General features: G+C 38.7%; 1 protein-coding gene and 1 non-coding gene across 3 annotated transcripts in view; one reads left to right on the forward strand and one right to left on the reverse strand.

Moving 5' to 3' along the window:
* LOC139958350 (uncharacterized) overlaps nt 1-9,665 on the forward strand; it is a 32,809-nt gene extending 23,144 nt beyond the window's left edge. For both annotated transcript variants that reach the window (XM_071955368.1, XM_071955360.1), the window contains exons 2-4: nt 6,162-6,278; nt 6,737-6,853; nt 8,263-9,665. In XM_071955368.1, coding sequence (XP_071811469.1) covers nt 6,162-6,278; nt 6,737-6,853; nt 8,263-8,345 — 317 coding nt within the window. In that variant the 3' untranslated portion in view covers nt 8,346-9,665. The remainder of the gene's footprint in view (nt 1-6,161; nt 6,279-6,736; nt 6,854-8,262) is intronic.
* Nucleotides 9,666-12,349: 2,684 nt separating this feature from the next.
* LOC139965859 (U2 spliceosomal RNA) lies at nt 12,350-12,545 on the reverse strand. The gene has a single exon (XR_011792403.1). It is a non-coding gene; the product is annotated as a U2 spliceosomal RNA (small nuclear RNA).
* Between the last annotated feature and the right edge of the window lie 982 nt (nt 12,546-13,527).

A 13,527-nucleotide genomic window follows, 5' to 3' on the forward strand; every position in this document is an offset into this window, starting at 1 on the left:
AACCTTCTCAGGCAAACCATTCCATCCATTCACAACCCTTGTATAAGTTGTATTAGACTTTAGAGAAAAAGTTATGCCGAATATTAATCCTACTATGTGTAACTTATGGAGTTTAATACAATGACCTCTGGTACAACTACTTTTGGCAAACCTGAAAAGATCAGTGAAGCATAAATTTGCATTTTATGTGTAGGCCTACTTTATTTAATTGAAGGATCTATTAATGTAGGCCTGATGCTATAGTTGTGCGTCTGTAATCTAGCCTAGCCAGGACTGTAATGTGTGCTTTTCGTTTGTATGACTAAAGTAGGACTAGTAGTATGAGGCGTAAAATAAAACAAGTGTAATGACAGGTTTTCAGCTAGTTTTCTATGCATTTCAGGTGTGAAGATAAACGTAAATGTCATTAACTAACGCATACTCTAATTCATTACCTGATATCCATTTTGTTCCTCGTATGCCTGTCAAAATCTGACATTCTGAGTCGCTTCGTTTGTTCGCAAGTGTGCAAAGCTGCTATATATTGTGTGTGGTGTTTTTCGTGTTTCGCGCAACTGGTAACGACAACTGGACCTATTTTGATGCCCATGGTTTGCAACGAGGTAAATGATTCATTTACCTCGTTGATGGTTTGCGTGTGACGTCACAAATCGCCAGTTGGCCAAACTCTCTCTATATACGGCTCTGTCTCTATATACGGCTCTGGTAAAGAGCTGAAAAGGGCGCCAGCAGTCCATTTGAGCCCGTCAGGGGGGCATCCGCCCCCCTGACTATATGGACGCTCCGCCACTGGTTGTCCGGGGGAAATTGTCCAGGGGTAGTAGTCCGGGGGCAGTTGTCCGAGAGCAGATTTCATGGGGGCAGTTGTCCTGGGGTGGGGGCAATTATCCGGGGGAAGGTTTTCAGGGGGAATTTTCCAGAGGAATTGTCCTGATACGATTTCTCCCGCTACTAGGCTCACTCAATTCGTACTCATCCGTGCTTTCAAAATTCGTTGTACTTTCTGTTGTGCGTAAAACACATGGAGCGCCAAAAGTAAACAAATCATCGTACATCGTAGTCAAATTCAAAGACTGATGAAGGTATAGGAGTCTGAACTTTAATTTCTGACAGGGAACTAGAGCGGATTTAAAAGTGTGGGTACCTCATTTGGGGTACTAAAAGCAGACTTCTGTGAAGGGTAGGGGGTTGGGTACTCCATCTTAACCAAGTTCCTCGACTGGTTAATGTAGGTCACTGACCTATAGTGGAATGGGCCGGAGGTAAGAGAAGGATTTTTATAAAGGAGGGAGACTATTCTGGGGTCTTGGAGTCGACTCATGTGAAAGAAACTCCCGGGCGAGAAAAATACTTTTTTCAACATCAAACTGTGTATAATGGGGCATTTTTTAGGTTATAATATTACGTCTATAAAAATAGATATAAATGCAAGATTGTGCCAATAAATACTAAATAGACTCGCAAATTCTCCCGACTGACTTTATAGGTGGTCCAAATACGAATGAAGTATTTTAAAACGGAGGGGTACTGTCGTGGAAGTCATCGAGGCCGAATCTCAGGTATTGGGGGGGGGGGGGGACGCTCTAGTGTGCATCATTTAATATAAAAAATAGGGTCCAAACGGTGCAATATTTGGCATACATATTGGATATAATACAGGTCTACATAATGAGCCGGTAAATACGGACGGTTCTCCTAATAAACAATAATAAATTAAAACTTTAATCCGACTGTTTAAAGTAGGGGCCTGAACCTTTACGGAAAAGCCAGATGCGAATGGAGGTTGTTTAGTGGAAGGGTGTTGCCTGGGGTCATTGTAGCCGTCTCCTGTATGTACCGGGATTGGGGGTCCTCCCCAAGGAAAGGAAAATGTACATATATGTCAAATGGGGCATTCTGAGGCATATTTAGGATATAAATCAAACCATATAAGGAACAGTAAACGCAAGATTTTGCGAATAAATATTTTTAATTGGGAATACAAAAATAAGTTGGGAGGGGGGGGGTAGACAGCCGTAGTAAAATGATCCAAATTTTTCGCCGATTGAATGCCAAGTTTTTCCCCCTGAAACATTTCCCCCGCCTCTTTGTACTGTAGTCTTTGTTAGCATTTCGATACACACAATTTTCTTTAACCCCCCACCCTTGTAACACCTACCTGGAGATTGGGGATGCCCCCTACCTTCCCCGGTGCGCACGCCATTAATGTACCAAGTATAATAGTTCGAGGTTCATGTCCAAATTTCGATGAGAAACCCCCTTTCTATAGTTTTATACAGTACTTAGCAAGGTCGCGCGGTGGTATAGGGAAAAGTGATCCAGCAGCTTCCGTGGAGGATTGTGTATACGGATAGTTTCCTCATCTACTCCGTATGCTATAGGTACAGATAACTTACGGATAGCTTACTGCTTACAACGGTTCACTACGGCACTCTTGCGGGTTGAAGCGATTCCATTTCGGGCTGTTAAGTTTCTCCTACCGGTTATTAAAGCTTGATACGGTAATATCAAAACAGACCTTCCGATGCAGTCATTCATTCCATACCTCCCGTCATACATTGAAGAACCTCTGAAAACCTTGACAGAAGGAGCCGGCAGATCTGGACCCAGACCTAGATTCAACGTTGGATCCAGTCTCTGATGACACTGTAGCGGCTATTGCTGGGCTATTGGCTCCGTCTTGGTGCCCTCTTCTTTGGTAGAATTATGCACTGCAGTGACGTGGAGATGTCCTCTGGTCGATGCAGAAACACAGAACGTTGAACAGATAGACAAACTACACCACATGACCCAAGCGTCGGGCGCCTCCATTCGTTGCCAGCCGTACAACCCATCACAACACGAACCAACCCGCACAGCAAGTCGAATCAAGACGTGGTGCATACACACCAATACTTATCGCGATCCGTTTCTATATGTACCAACCCTTAGTGGATCCGTCACCGATCACGTGATCACGGATACTAGGGAAGTGCTAATGGTCCACTACGGGTTGCTAAGGAATGTATACGGGCTGCTACGGTCCTCTAAGGCTTTTTTTATCCGTGGTCGGACTCGAAAATCTTTTGAACATGTTCCAAAACGTTTCCACTGATCGAAAGGCCGCTACGGATTGGTACGGGTTGATGCGGAACATCCTGGATCGGACCACGGATCATACCGGGTCGGACCACGAATCATGCCGGATGAGCTCGTAGCGGCGATCAGGCATGACCAGTTGTTCGATCCTGGAGAGTGTGAATTGTGAAATAGGGTATAAGGAAGTACTGAGATGAAAAGAAGAAATGTTGCTGTAAGAAAGTAGAAATTTCGATAAAATGCTGTCGATGTCGATTCATAATAGTTCGAAATAGAGAAATAAAATACTTGATTGTTTTCGAAGAAAACATAAGACAGAATAATACAAGACTTGAAAGACAGAACTGAAAGTTAATGTTTCGAGTTTCGAGCAGGCCCGTATAGCCTGGACAAAGTGGTATTATAATCTCCATCACTTCTGTTTCATTTGTGTAGTACATCTTTCTTTGTTTTATATATTGAGTTGTAATAAGGAATCATTATGCAACCTATCTCGATGCAATGGTCAAAACAATCATTTTGGGAGAAATTATTAATACAAAGAGATTAAATAGTCAGGCAATCAAAAGTTGTAAACACGATTGTAGAGTTATAAATCGATTAGTTCATGATAATAATGGAAGTCTTAAAAACTATGGTTTTCGAGAGCAAAAGTCCCTATATCATATTTGCATGGTTAACCTTAATATCTACAAAACTACAATTCGTCTAAGAAAATTCCCCGGCTCGCCTTGTCGGAGTCCTTCCTTTCTCACCCTCTAGCCCTTATGGCAAGCCGTTTTAACATTTACCTCGCAATTAGACTTAAGTCGAATACATTTCACTTAAGTGGAATACATTCTACTTAAGTGAAATGGAATTCCACTTAAGTGAAATGTATTCCACTTAAGTGGAATTCAATTTCACTTAAGTGGAATTCAATTTCACTTAAGTAGAAATGGACATTTCTATTTCACTTAAGTGGAAATGAATTCCACTTAAGTGGAATTGCATTCCACTTAAGTGGAATTGTATTTCACTTAAGTGGAATACATTTCCACTTAAGTGGAATTGTATTCCACTTAAGCTAAATAGCCCATCTATTTCACTTAAGTGGAATACAATTCCACTTAAGTGGAATGCATTTCCACTTAAGTGAAATACAATTCCACTTAAGTGGAATGCATTTCCACTTAAGTGGAATTGTATTCCACTTAAGTGGAATACAATTTCACTTAAGTGGAATAACATCTTTTGGGCGTCAATTTCACTTAAGTGGAATTCTATTCTGCTTAAGTAAAATACAATTCCACTTAAGTGGAAATGTTGATATGTGGCTTACATATAAATACAATTTAGGGTATTGTTCGTCGTAACGCATTCAATTGCTCATCACATATGATGATTTAGTCGATCCTCGTTGCACGTGTACATCATGGCTACGGCTAATCATTTACATCTAACATTGGTGGAATGCGATCAAATAATTGTTGTTGTTAGAGACACAATTCGAAGTGTTGTTTCCTCACTTGCACAGGGGAACAATCAGTATGATGCACAACAGAGGCGACTTACATCTTGTTTAAGTAATATAGGCAGAATTCGTAACTTTTTAGATAGTGAAACTTTTGACGAAATAAAAGATTCCATCCAAAACCTAAAATCCACAAAAAGTAAAACGTTTTCTTGCCCTTGTCAATGCGTTTTCGGCTGTAGCTCCAACCACTTATAATGTATTTGCCATGGCTTTATTTTGGTAATGGTATTCGTCAAGTACGTACGTACACACCTTGCACGGATGTTAAGTGCTAGCTGGATCCCGATGGACAGCCGATATTCATTGTGCACATATCGACACCACGTACGTACGTACACGTATCGCGGCAAGTTGTTTATAATGGCGCGCAAAGGCATGGGCAAAGTTTGGCGGTAAATGTACTAGCCAATCACATTCCACTTAAGTGGAATAGACTAGCCAATCACATTCCACTTAAGTGAAATAGACTATCCAATCACATTTCACTTAAGTGGAATGCATTTCCACTTAAGTGGAATTGTATTCCACTTAAGTGAAATAGACAGGACATTCCACTTAAGTGGAATTGTATTCCACTTAAGTAAAATACAATTCCACTTAAGTGAAATGCATTTCCACTTAAGTGGAATACAATTCCACTTAAGTGGAATGCAATTCCACTGAAGTGAAACACAATTTAGCTTAAGTAAAATGCAGTGACAAGTTGATGAATTCAGCTTAAGTAAAATACAATTAAGCTTAAGTGGAATGGTATTCCACTTAAGTGAAATAGAATTCCACTTAAGTTAAATAGTATTCTGCTTAAGTGAAATTGAATTCCACTTAAGTGAAATGTATTCGACTTAAGTCGAATTGCGAGGTAAATGTTAAAACGGCTTGCCATAAGCCCTTCACTTTTTAATAGATTACTACGTCACTGATATAAATTTATGACTATTTATCCTCAAAATTGTGGCCTAAACATTAACCTCTCGTCACAGAAAGTTAGTAGGAGCGTGTCACCTGGTTACCGCATACCCAAGTTCTATAGTGACCATACAATAATCTTTCATTATTTAAGCGTGTATAGAACAAATGACCACAATATTAATGTATATGGAACTGTTCAATTTGATGCAGTAACAAATTAACAGACATTAATACGGTTTGCGTCATCATTTATCTGTTTCGATAGAGAAATGTTTTGCCAGGGTGGTGGGGTAAAGGGGAGGGGTGACTTATCCATAGAGGCAAAGGAAACGAATGTTAAAAAGAATTTCCTGTGATTAAAGTAAGGAGTTGCAAATTCTTGAATTTTTGAAATCAGATCAGTTTTTTACTATTGGCATCCAACTATTTGTCAAACCTCTTAATTGATATGGAACCCAAGATAACAGAAATAAAAGGGAGGGTAGAGGGTTAAAAAGCATATGTAACTATTGGTATGGTTGACATCAACACTGCTATTTGAATTATTGTCACATCTCAATAACATTCTTGAGACTAGACGTGTTTGCTATCTCATCCTTCACATCTGTGTCACATCCTTGATGATTCTGATCTGGTCTCGGCATTTTCTGTGTTTCAGATTCTTTTCCAGTCCAGTGTACTGAGGATAGTAATATTCAAGATGCCCATCATGATACGAGTCGACTTGATCTTCAGATTCATCCTCTCAGGGCCCAACCGGTTCCTCCAGAGTTAGGTATGACGTAATGTCTGTAATATGTTAATCTGATTCGAAGATATCTAAAACATAAAAGATGATTCTTATCAGAAATGTAGTACTGATATATCATATACCCAAACAAATTAGAAACCCATGGCCTTCCTGAAATATCATATGTACTGCTTCCCCCATCATGAAAACGAAATTTAGGCTAAAAAGAAAGAAGTCACAATACTATAACAAATCGCCGTAGCTATAGTGTCTCTACGACATCTTTATGAACTCACTGCTTCCCGGGTCATGTAGAAACTGTTTGAAATTAACGATTTGTCACTTTTAAATTTAAATTTAAATTGGTAAAGATGAGTAATTGGTTAAATGTTCCATCGTCTCAAAGCCCCCTCCCCACCCTCTCCCTCTCGACCGACAAAGAGAAAGTCACGTGCCCATTTTGTCGTCTGGTCAACCAACAGTGAGTATTCTTTCCTTTTCAGCTCCGTTTCAAGCACAGGGTGATGATGAAAATAGTATCCAAAATGGCCGCCATGACAGGATTCTTCTTGTTCTTGACAACCATTCGCAAAGAACAGAACCAGCTCGTGAAGATGAAGGTACGACACAATGCTTGTAGAGGATTTATATTTTCAGTAGATTTTAGGTTTCTAAACAATGAAGTATAATAAGTAGTATAATGCACATACCAGTGGCAGCGTCAGAGGGGGGGGGGGGTAGGCTGGGGCAAATTTTCCACAAGATACCTGCCCTCCAGTTACCGCCCCCCCCCCAAAAAAAAACACAGTTAGCTGCTGTAAAAACAAATTGAAACAGTCTTCCTGACGTTCTTTTGATAACAATAAACTAAATAAGTCTAAACGCGACAAGCACCCTACATGGGTCTTAAAATGAATCCAGTGAAATATGTTAAATGTATTTCTGTGCTTAGGTAAATACTTCAAGAGAACTGTCTGAAAACACTGCAAATTCCCGTTCGGACTGACAAGTGTTTGTGCTTTCAAGTTAGTGCGAAAGGAAAAGAAACATCTCAAGATCCAACCACTGCTTGGGGTTCTCGCCCGCTGGACCCCCAGAAGGCTTGAAATTCCTGGCCGAAAACTGGCTCCATTTTTTTTCAGATTAAAGCCACTTCAAAACAAAGACCAGGCGACCTGGTAATAATAACAGGTTGTATGTATTCAGTGGCGGAGCGTCCATACAGTCAGGGGCGGATGCCCCCCCCCCCTGACGGACTCAAATGGACTACTGGATCCCTTTTCAGCTTTTTACCACTTTTTACTTATTCGCGATTATTGACATTTTTATTGCACTCTCATCTACCTATTGACATTTGTCACATGTCGGTTGGCGATGGCACCTATTTATTCTTCGTTTATCTGCAAATTAGCAAGGCACGGAAAGGGTAATTTCCGGCGATCTAGGGAGTAACTTTACTCAAAACATTTCTGTACGCTCCGCGCCAACCTTTGGTGGCGCTCCGCTTAGACAAAGTCGAAAGCGCCCCTACAGACAATTCTCGCCCCTCTGACAAATACCCCTAGCTCCACTACTGTATGTATTAATTTCGAAACAATGCTCATGTCGTCGTTGCAATCATGACGACTGTTCCTCATTACTCAAACAATTATATACATTTACAAACCACAGAAATATTCACGCATTTTGGGACGCCGAATTAAATAATTTCGAACAGATCAAAGTTTAACAGCTCTGTGTAATGCATTCAAGTTGTGCACCGTGTTGGCGCAAGTTCTGCGTACGGTACTTAAATGCCAGCCTCAAAGCAAAGGTATAGGGACAAGATATATGCATGATAAATATCCTTTTTCATATGTTCATACATGTCACACTGTAAAAGTGCCATATATAGAGTGCCATAGGCTAGAAGCACTTGCACTGGCTGGCGTTTTACCCAAGGTGTATTCAAATTCATTAGCTTACCTATCATGAAAACATGGAATGTCATAAATAACCTAATATCGTTTGTTTATTTGGTTTCTTATAGAATATGTCAATCCAGTGCCTAATGTTCACTCTGAAACTGAAAATGGACGTTTGCTGACTCACCCCTCTGACAACCAGCACTAGCAGTAAGTCGATGTTGAGTATGGATGGAGAGAGATGCCCACTTTATCATGCACGACTGAACTACACCTTTTGCCTTACAAAGTTTCTGGCAACTCATAATATCAGTGATATGAAGAGAAGCAGTATGTAACATAGTTGTTAAAGATAAAATGGTCCCCATTAACATATAAAGTCACAAGAGCCTCCTCTCAAAGATGTGTAGTGTTACGAGAAAGCAACCTACTTTTCTCGTGTGTATGTATGTTCTATCTTGCCTGTTTTACCGTTATAAAATGTTTCTTACTTTAATGTTTAAGCTGGGAGGTCCCTAGTATGTGTATAAATTTATTGCTGCATGGCTGCGAGAGCTGTTTCTTGCCGCATGTCTGGGGCTTTATGTAAACAGTCCGGTGGACAAGGCCGCCTTTGTTCTTAGTATACCGGGAACTGTTGGGGGTGCATAGACAGTGGGACGGGGTTAGCTCATATTCGTATAGCACTGTAGAGAGCGTTGACCGGCTGTAATTGGGTTATGGCGCTTGTCAATTTTATACTGTCTATTTCTTAATTGGTCAGTTAATCGTGTATAGGGTCCTACACAGTTACGGGGTCATTTATAATGTCGTGCAAGGAGCGTTTTTAGGCATTAAGTTGGGGTATATTTAGTGTAAGTTGCTAGGCAGAATCTATGCCAAATTTGTACGTTGTTTTAGGTACTTAGGTTATTTTGGCTTCTGCATAGGATCCAGTTATGCACTCTGCAGCTGCGCTGCGTAACTGCTTGTACCTGCGCAAGGTCGTCGCGGCGTAGGGTTCGCGGGCTGACGAATCTTATCATTAGCTGCGCTGCGTTGTCCTTACGCTGCGTCGCCCTTGACGCAGTATACCTATAGTTAGGCTGCGCTGTGCAGGCTGAGCTGCGTTGTCCTTGATGCAGCGCCTATAGTTAGCTGCGCTGCTATAGGCAGCTTACATAGTAGGGATTAGCTTTGCCTTGACAGGGCTAGTTAATGTACGCCACCCTTGTATTGTGTTTAGGGTTTATTGTATTACTTCCTGTATATATTATTTGCTTATTACTTTACGAAAGATGTACGACAGGTACATTGTATATATTATTATACTTTTTAAATTCGTAATGCACTGTTAGTGTACTTGATTCAAGTGATTCAACGGTGTCCTCGAGTCTCTCTCTATAGCCCCCTTCCTTATTTGCCAACTGGGTACTTCACCATACTACCGAAGCGGAAAGCGTTACAGTACATATTTATTGAAAGGGAGAGAAAGAATGTTTGTGTGTTGCAGATCCATCATGTTTATCTTGCTTTTGTTTCATATAAGTAAGGCTGCATTACATAACAAAGTTGCCCAGAATGCATATATGACTACAAGCTGCCAAGAATTTGAAATATCCTGCCATATATTTCAATATTTTGGCAGCTTGTAGTCATATATATATATACATATATATTGAATTCGACTTAAGTAGAATTTTTCCACTTAAGTAGCATTTGTAGGTATATGTTCAAAACGGTTCGACATACGCGCCCGTTGTAACGTATACAAATTATACTTCACACCCCTTCAACGTGTAAACTTTTAAAGAGGGCGACAATGCATATTGACTTTACAAATTATTTGAACTCGGCGTCTAACAGGATATTTCAATATCTTGGCAGCTTGTAGTCATATATATATTTGATCTATATATATATATATTTGATCTATATATATATATATATATATTTGATCTATATATATATATATATTTGATATATATATATATATTTGATCTCTATAGTAAGGCAAAATATGTCACCAAAAACAGAACTAGTATTGTTCGATACAGGTGTCAAACGCCTATAGGTTTACGACCTTCCTTACCGGTTTCGAACCTCTGGACATACAATCAGCGTCCATAGCCTAGTTGGTTAGGGTGTCCGCGTACAAAGCGGGAGGCCCGGGTTCGAATCCCGGTGGAGGCTAGAAGTTTTTGGATTTCTGTTCTGGATTTTCCTTCTCATAACGTTTTCAATTATATATATATATTTGGGGAGTAAACGACTTCATCTTGTAGAGGGGTAGTAAAAACATCTTTATTTTGGAAATGAGACGTATGAAATTGCTTTAGGATAATGAAAACTTACGTGGCTTACAATATATGCTTTTAGGACATATCAAGTTACTCTGTAATGTAGCATGCACTATTGACAATTTAATTGAAATTAAAAAAAAATTATGTCGATATTAATCCTTTAACTTTTTAATATGCTTTTATCTTTCACTGCAATATACAGTAATTTAAATTAAGAAGAAAAAATATTATGAAAGCCTTTCAGATTGTCCTTTACGAGTATGTAATTCTTTCTATCGCAATAGTGAACTTGACTGAAAATCATTCCAAATTATAAATTCGCAATTTGTGTGATATGAGTTACTACATTTCAAATATAATGATAGTTAGCCTACTTGAATTAAGTTATATTTTAAAATAAGACGAATCTGTAATTAATACTGGTTTTTGCTGAATACACTTGTATACTGAGCAAATTTTCAACTGTTCGTGAAATCCTCTTTATTTGGTTTTTATTCATCTTCTTAATCGCACAGATTATCTTCATTTCAAGGAAGTAACTTGAAGCCTTGCTGTTATAATTAAGCCGACCTCTTTCCCATCGCAGCTATAAACTGGACTTGAATTTTAAATCGAGTTCTAAATCAAAGAAATGTCAATGTAGAACTAAATTATACTTAAGTGGCATACAATTCTTCTTAAGTGAAATGCATTCCACTAAAGTAAAATAGAACATTTGTATTCTACTGTGGAATTCTACTTCACATTTGTGGAATATATTTGACGTAAGTGGAATTATATTTCACATAAGTTGAATTGAATTCGACTTTAGTAAAATTTATTCCACTTAAGTAGCATTTGTATGTATATGTTCAAAACGGTTCGACATACGCGCCCGTGGTAACGTAGAAATTAACCTTTACACCCCTTCAACGTGTAAACTTTAAAAGAGGGCGACAAGGCATATTGACTTTACAAATTATTTGAACTCAGCGTCTACGATTCAGTATTGCCTGACCATATTAGAGCATATTTAACACAAACTGTAGCTTTGTTTCATAAACAATTAACCGATATGCGTTTGCCATATCTGAATCCTCCATTCTGTAGTATAATTCAATTTTGGCATTGGTCGGAAAAACAGGAATATCGTTACCGTAAAAAGGGGTAACTTTGGCAGGTTTTAGGCTTATTTGTCGAATAAATAAAGAGTATAATAATAAAAAACACGTTTCTTATGTTTAAAATGAACATTGGCATTCTTAGATATTTATATAGATCAAATTTGATGTAAAAATGTGGTGTTCTTAAAACTTATGTGAGAAGTAAACCAAAAAAATTGATTTTTACATTTGGGGCAACTTTGGCAGGTATATACTTAAACAATAGTATAAAAAAAGAAGAAAAAAATATTCAATCAATTTTTTGCAAAAGTTTATTTTTTGGACATTGAGGGGCTGGGATTCGAAGAAAAACTCTCAAAACCAAAAATAATACTTAGAGCGGCAATGGGAGTTTGCACAATATTTATGCAAATTAGCACATTATTTCCTAATTTCAATTGTTTACAAATTATTTCAAATAGTATCTATCATAATAATCATGTTGGAAAAATGTTCTACCCTTTATACCCCCAAACATCACACGAAATCACAATATTGAAACACTGTCGAAAATAGAGGGCAGTCGGTCGATTTAATAAAACCCCTTAACTGTCAATATTACCCCGGGTGCCAAAGTAGTACCCCGTTTTACGGTATATCATAATGGAAACAGTTTTTTGAATACTAACCCAACCCCCACGTCCGTCTGTCATGTTTCTTTGTTTATATAAAGAGTTCTTTGAGCAGTCAAGTCACTAGAACACAGTCGACGTTGAGTATTAACATTTTGATATATTTTATTGCGTAACATAGTCATACTGTACAGGACAGATATAGGACGACATGTCCAAGATACTTTTTAAGAAAAAGTCGCCCAGGAAAGAACCTGGGCACGAAAACCAAACTACCAAACGACTGATCCGCTCTCAGCCCCAGTCCCCTTGCATCGGGACTGTGACTGTGTGATCATCGTCAGGTGTGTATCACCATTCCCGAAGGGAACAGATACTACACATGATCTTAGCCAAAAGGCCGAGAAGCGATCATGTCCAAGATTACATGTTGACAGATGGAGAGACAGGGTGAACAAGGAGCAGACGGCATGCTCTAACTAATATATCAATATGCAAATGCACAGCTCAATAACAAACAGGTGCAGATTCTACCATGTAGTGCAACGTTTACACACGTGTATCTTATGCATATTCAATAACATTACTCCCCCATCCGAATTAAAAGCAGACAGCAAAACTGCAGCGTGGTTTCGATGACGCTACATAAATAATCTTATATGAAGGTGACACACTAGGCTGTAGCGAATAGCCAGCATGAACAACATACTTCAATCTATAGTAGTACAGAAAAAAAATATTGAGATATGACAAACAATATTCACATTAGGAATTAATATGCGAGATGGAAAGTTTTATTGTATGCAGCACACAGATTGATATCTACTAAAGACAACAGGTTTTCTTCTCAGGCCTCGACCAAAATGTTTAAAAATACTCGCTATATCGCGACCGTGAATAAACATCTACTCGTCAAAACGCAAAATTCAAAGTCTCCATAGTACAGATCTACAGCATCAATTATTTCTGTGAACAAAAGTTAGGTACTAAGGCAGATACATGGTGCTACTTAATTGCGAATTGGAAAATAAGGTTTCTGCGCAGTATGAAATTTAAACTTTTCCCCACCAAATGTAAGTGATGATCGAAGTAAAACATGTCGCAGAATCATAAATATGCAGCAATGCCTACTTAAGTGTCTCAAACAATTAAAAATAAAACATCTGCAAAAATAAATACATATAGCTTAGCTTCTGTTACATTAGTGCTCCTCTATATAACTAGGCATATACTATACAGTAGCTAGGTATGCGCGAGTCCTAACCAATACAGTACCTCACTGATACTGAACCACTACTCGATTAGCGCGACTTTGTACATTTTCCCAATTATTTATCTTGTCTTTTAGCTGCAGATGTGCCAAAAAATATCACCATAACTCCATTGCGCTGCCT

Source organism: Apostichopus japonicus, chromosome 3 (assembly GCF_037975245.1).
Source record: "Apostichopus japonicus isolate 1M-3 chromosome 3, ASM3797524v1, whole genome shotgun sequence".
Taxonomy (NCBI): domain Eukaryota; kingdom Metazoa; phylum Echinodermata; class Holothuroidea; order Aspidochirotida; family Stichopodidae; genus Apostichopus; species Apostichopus japonicus.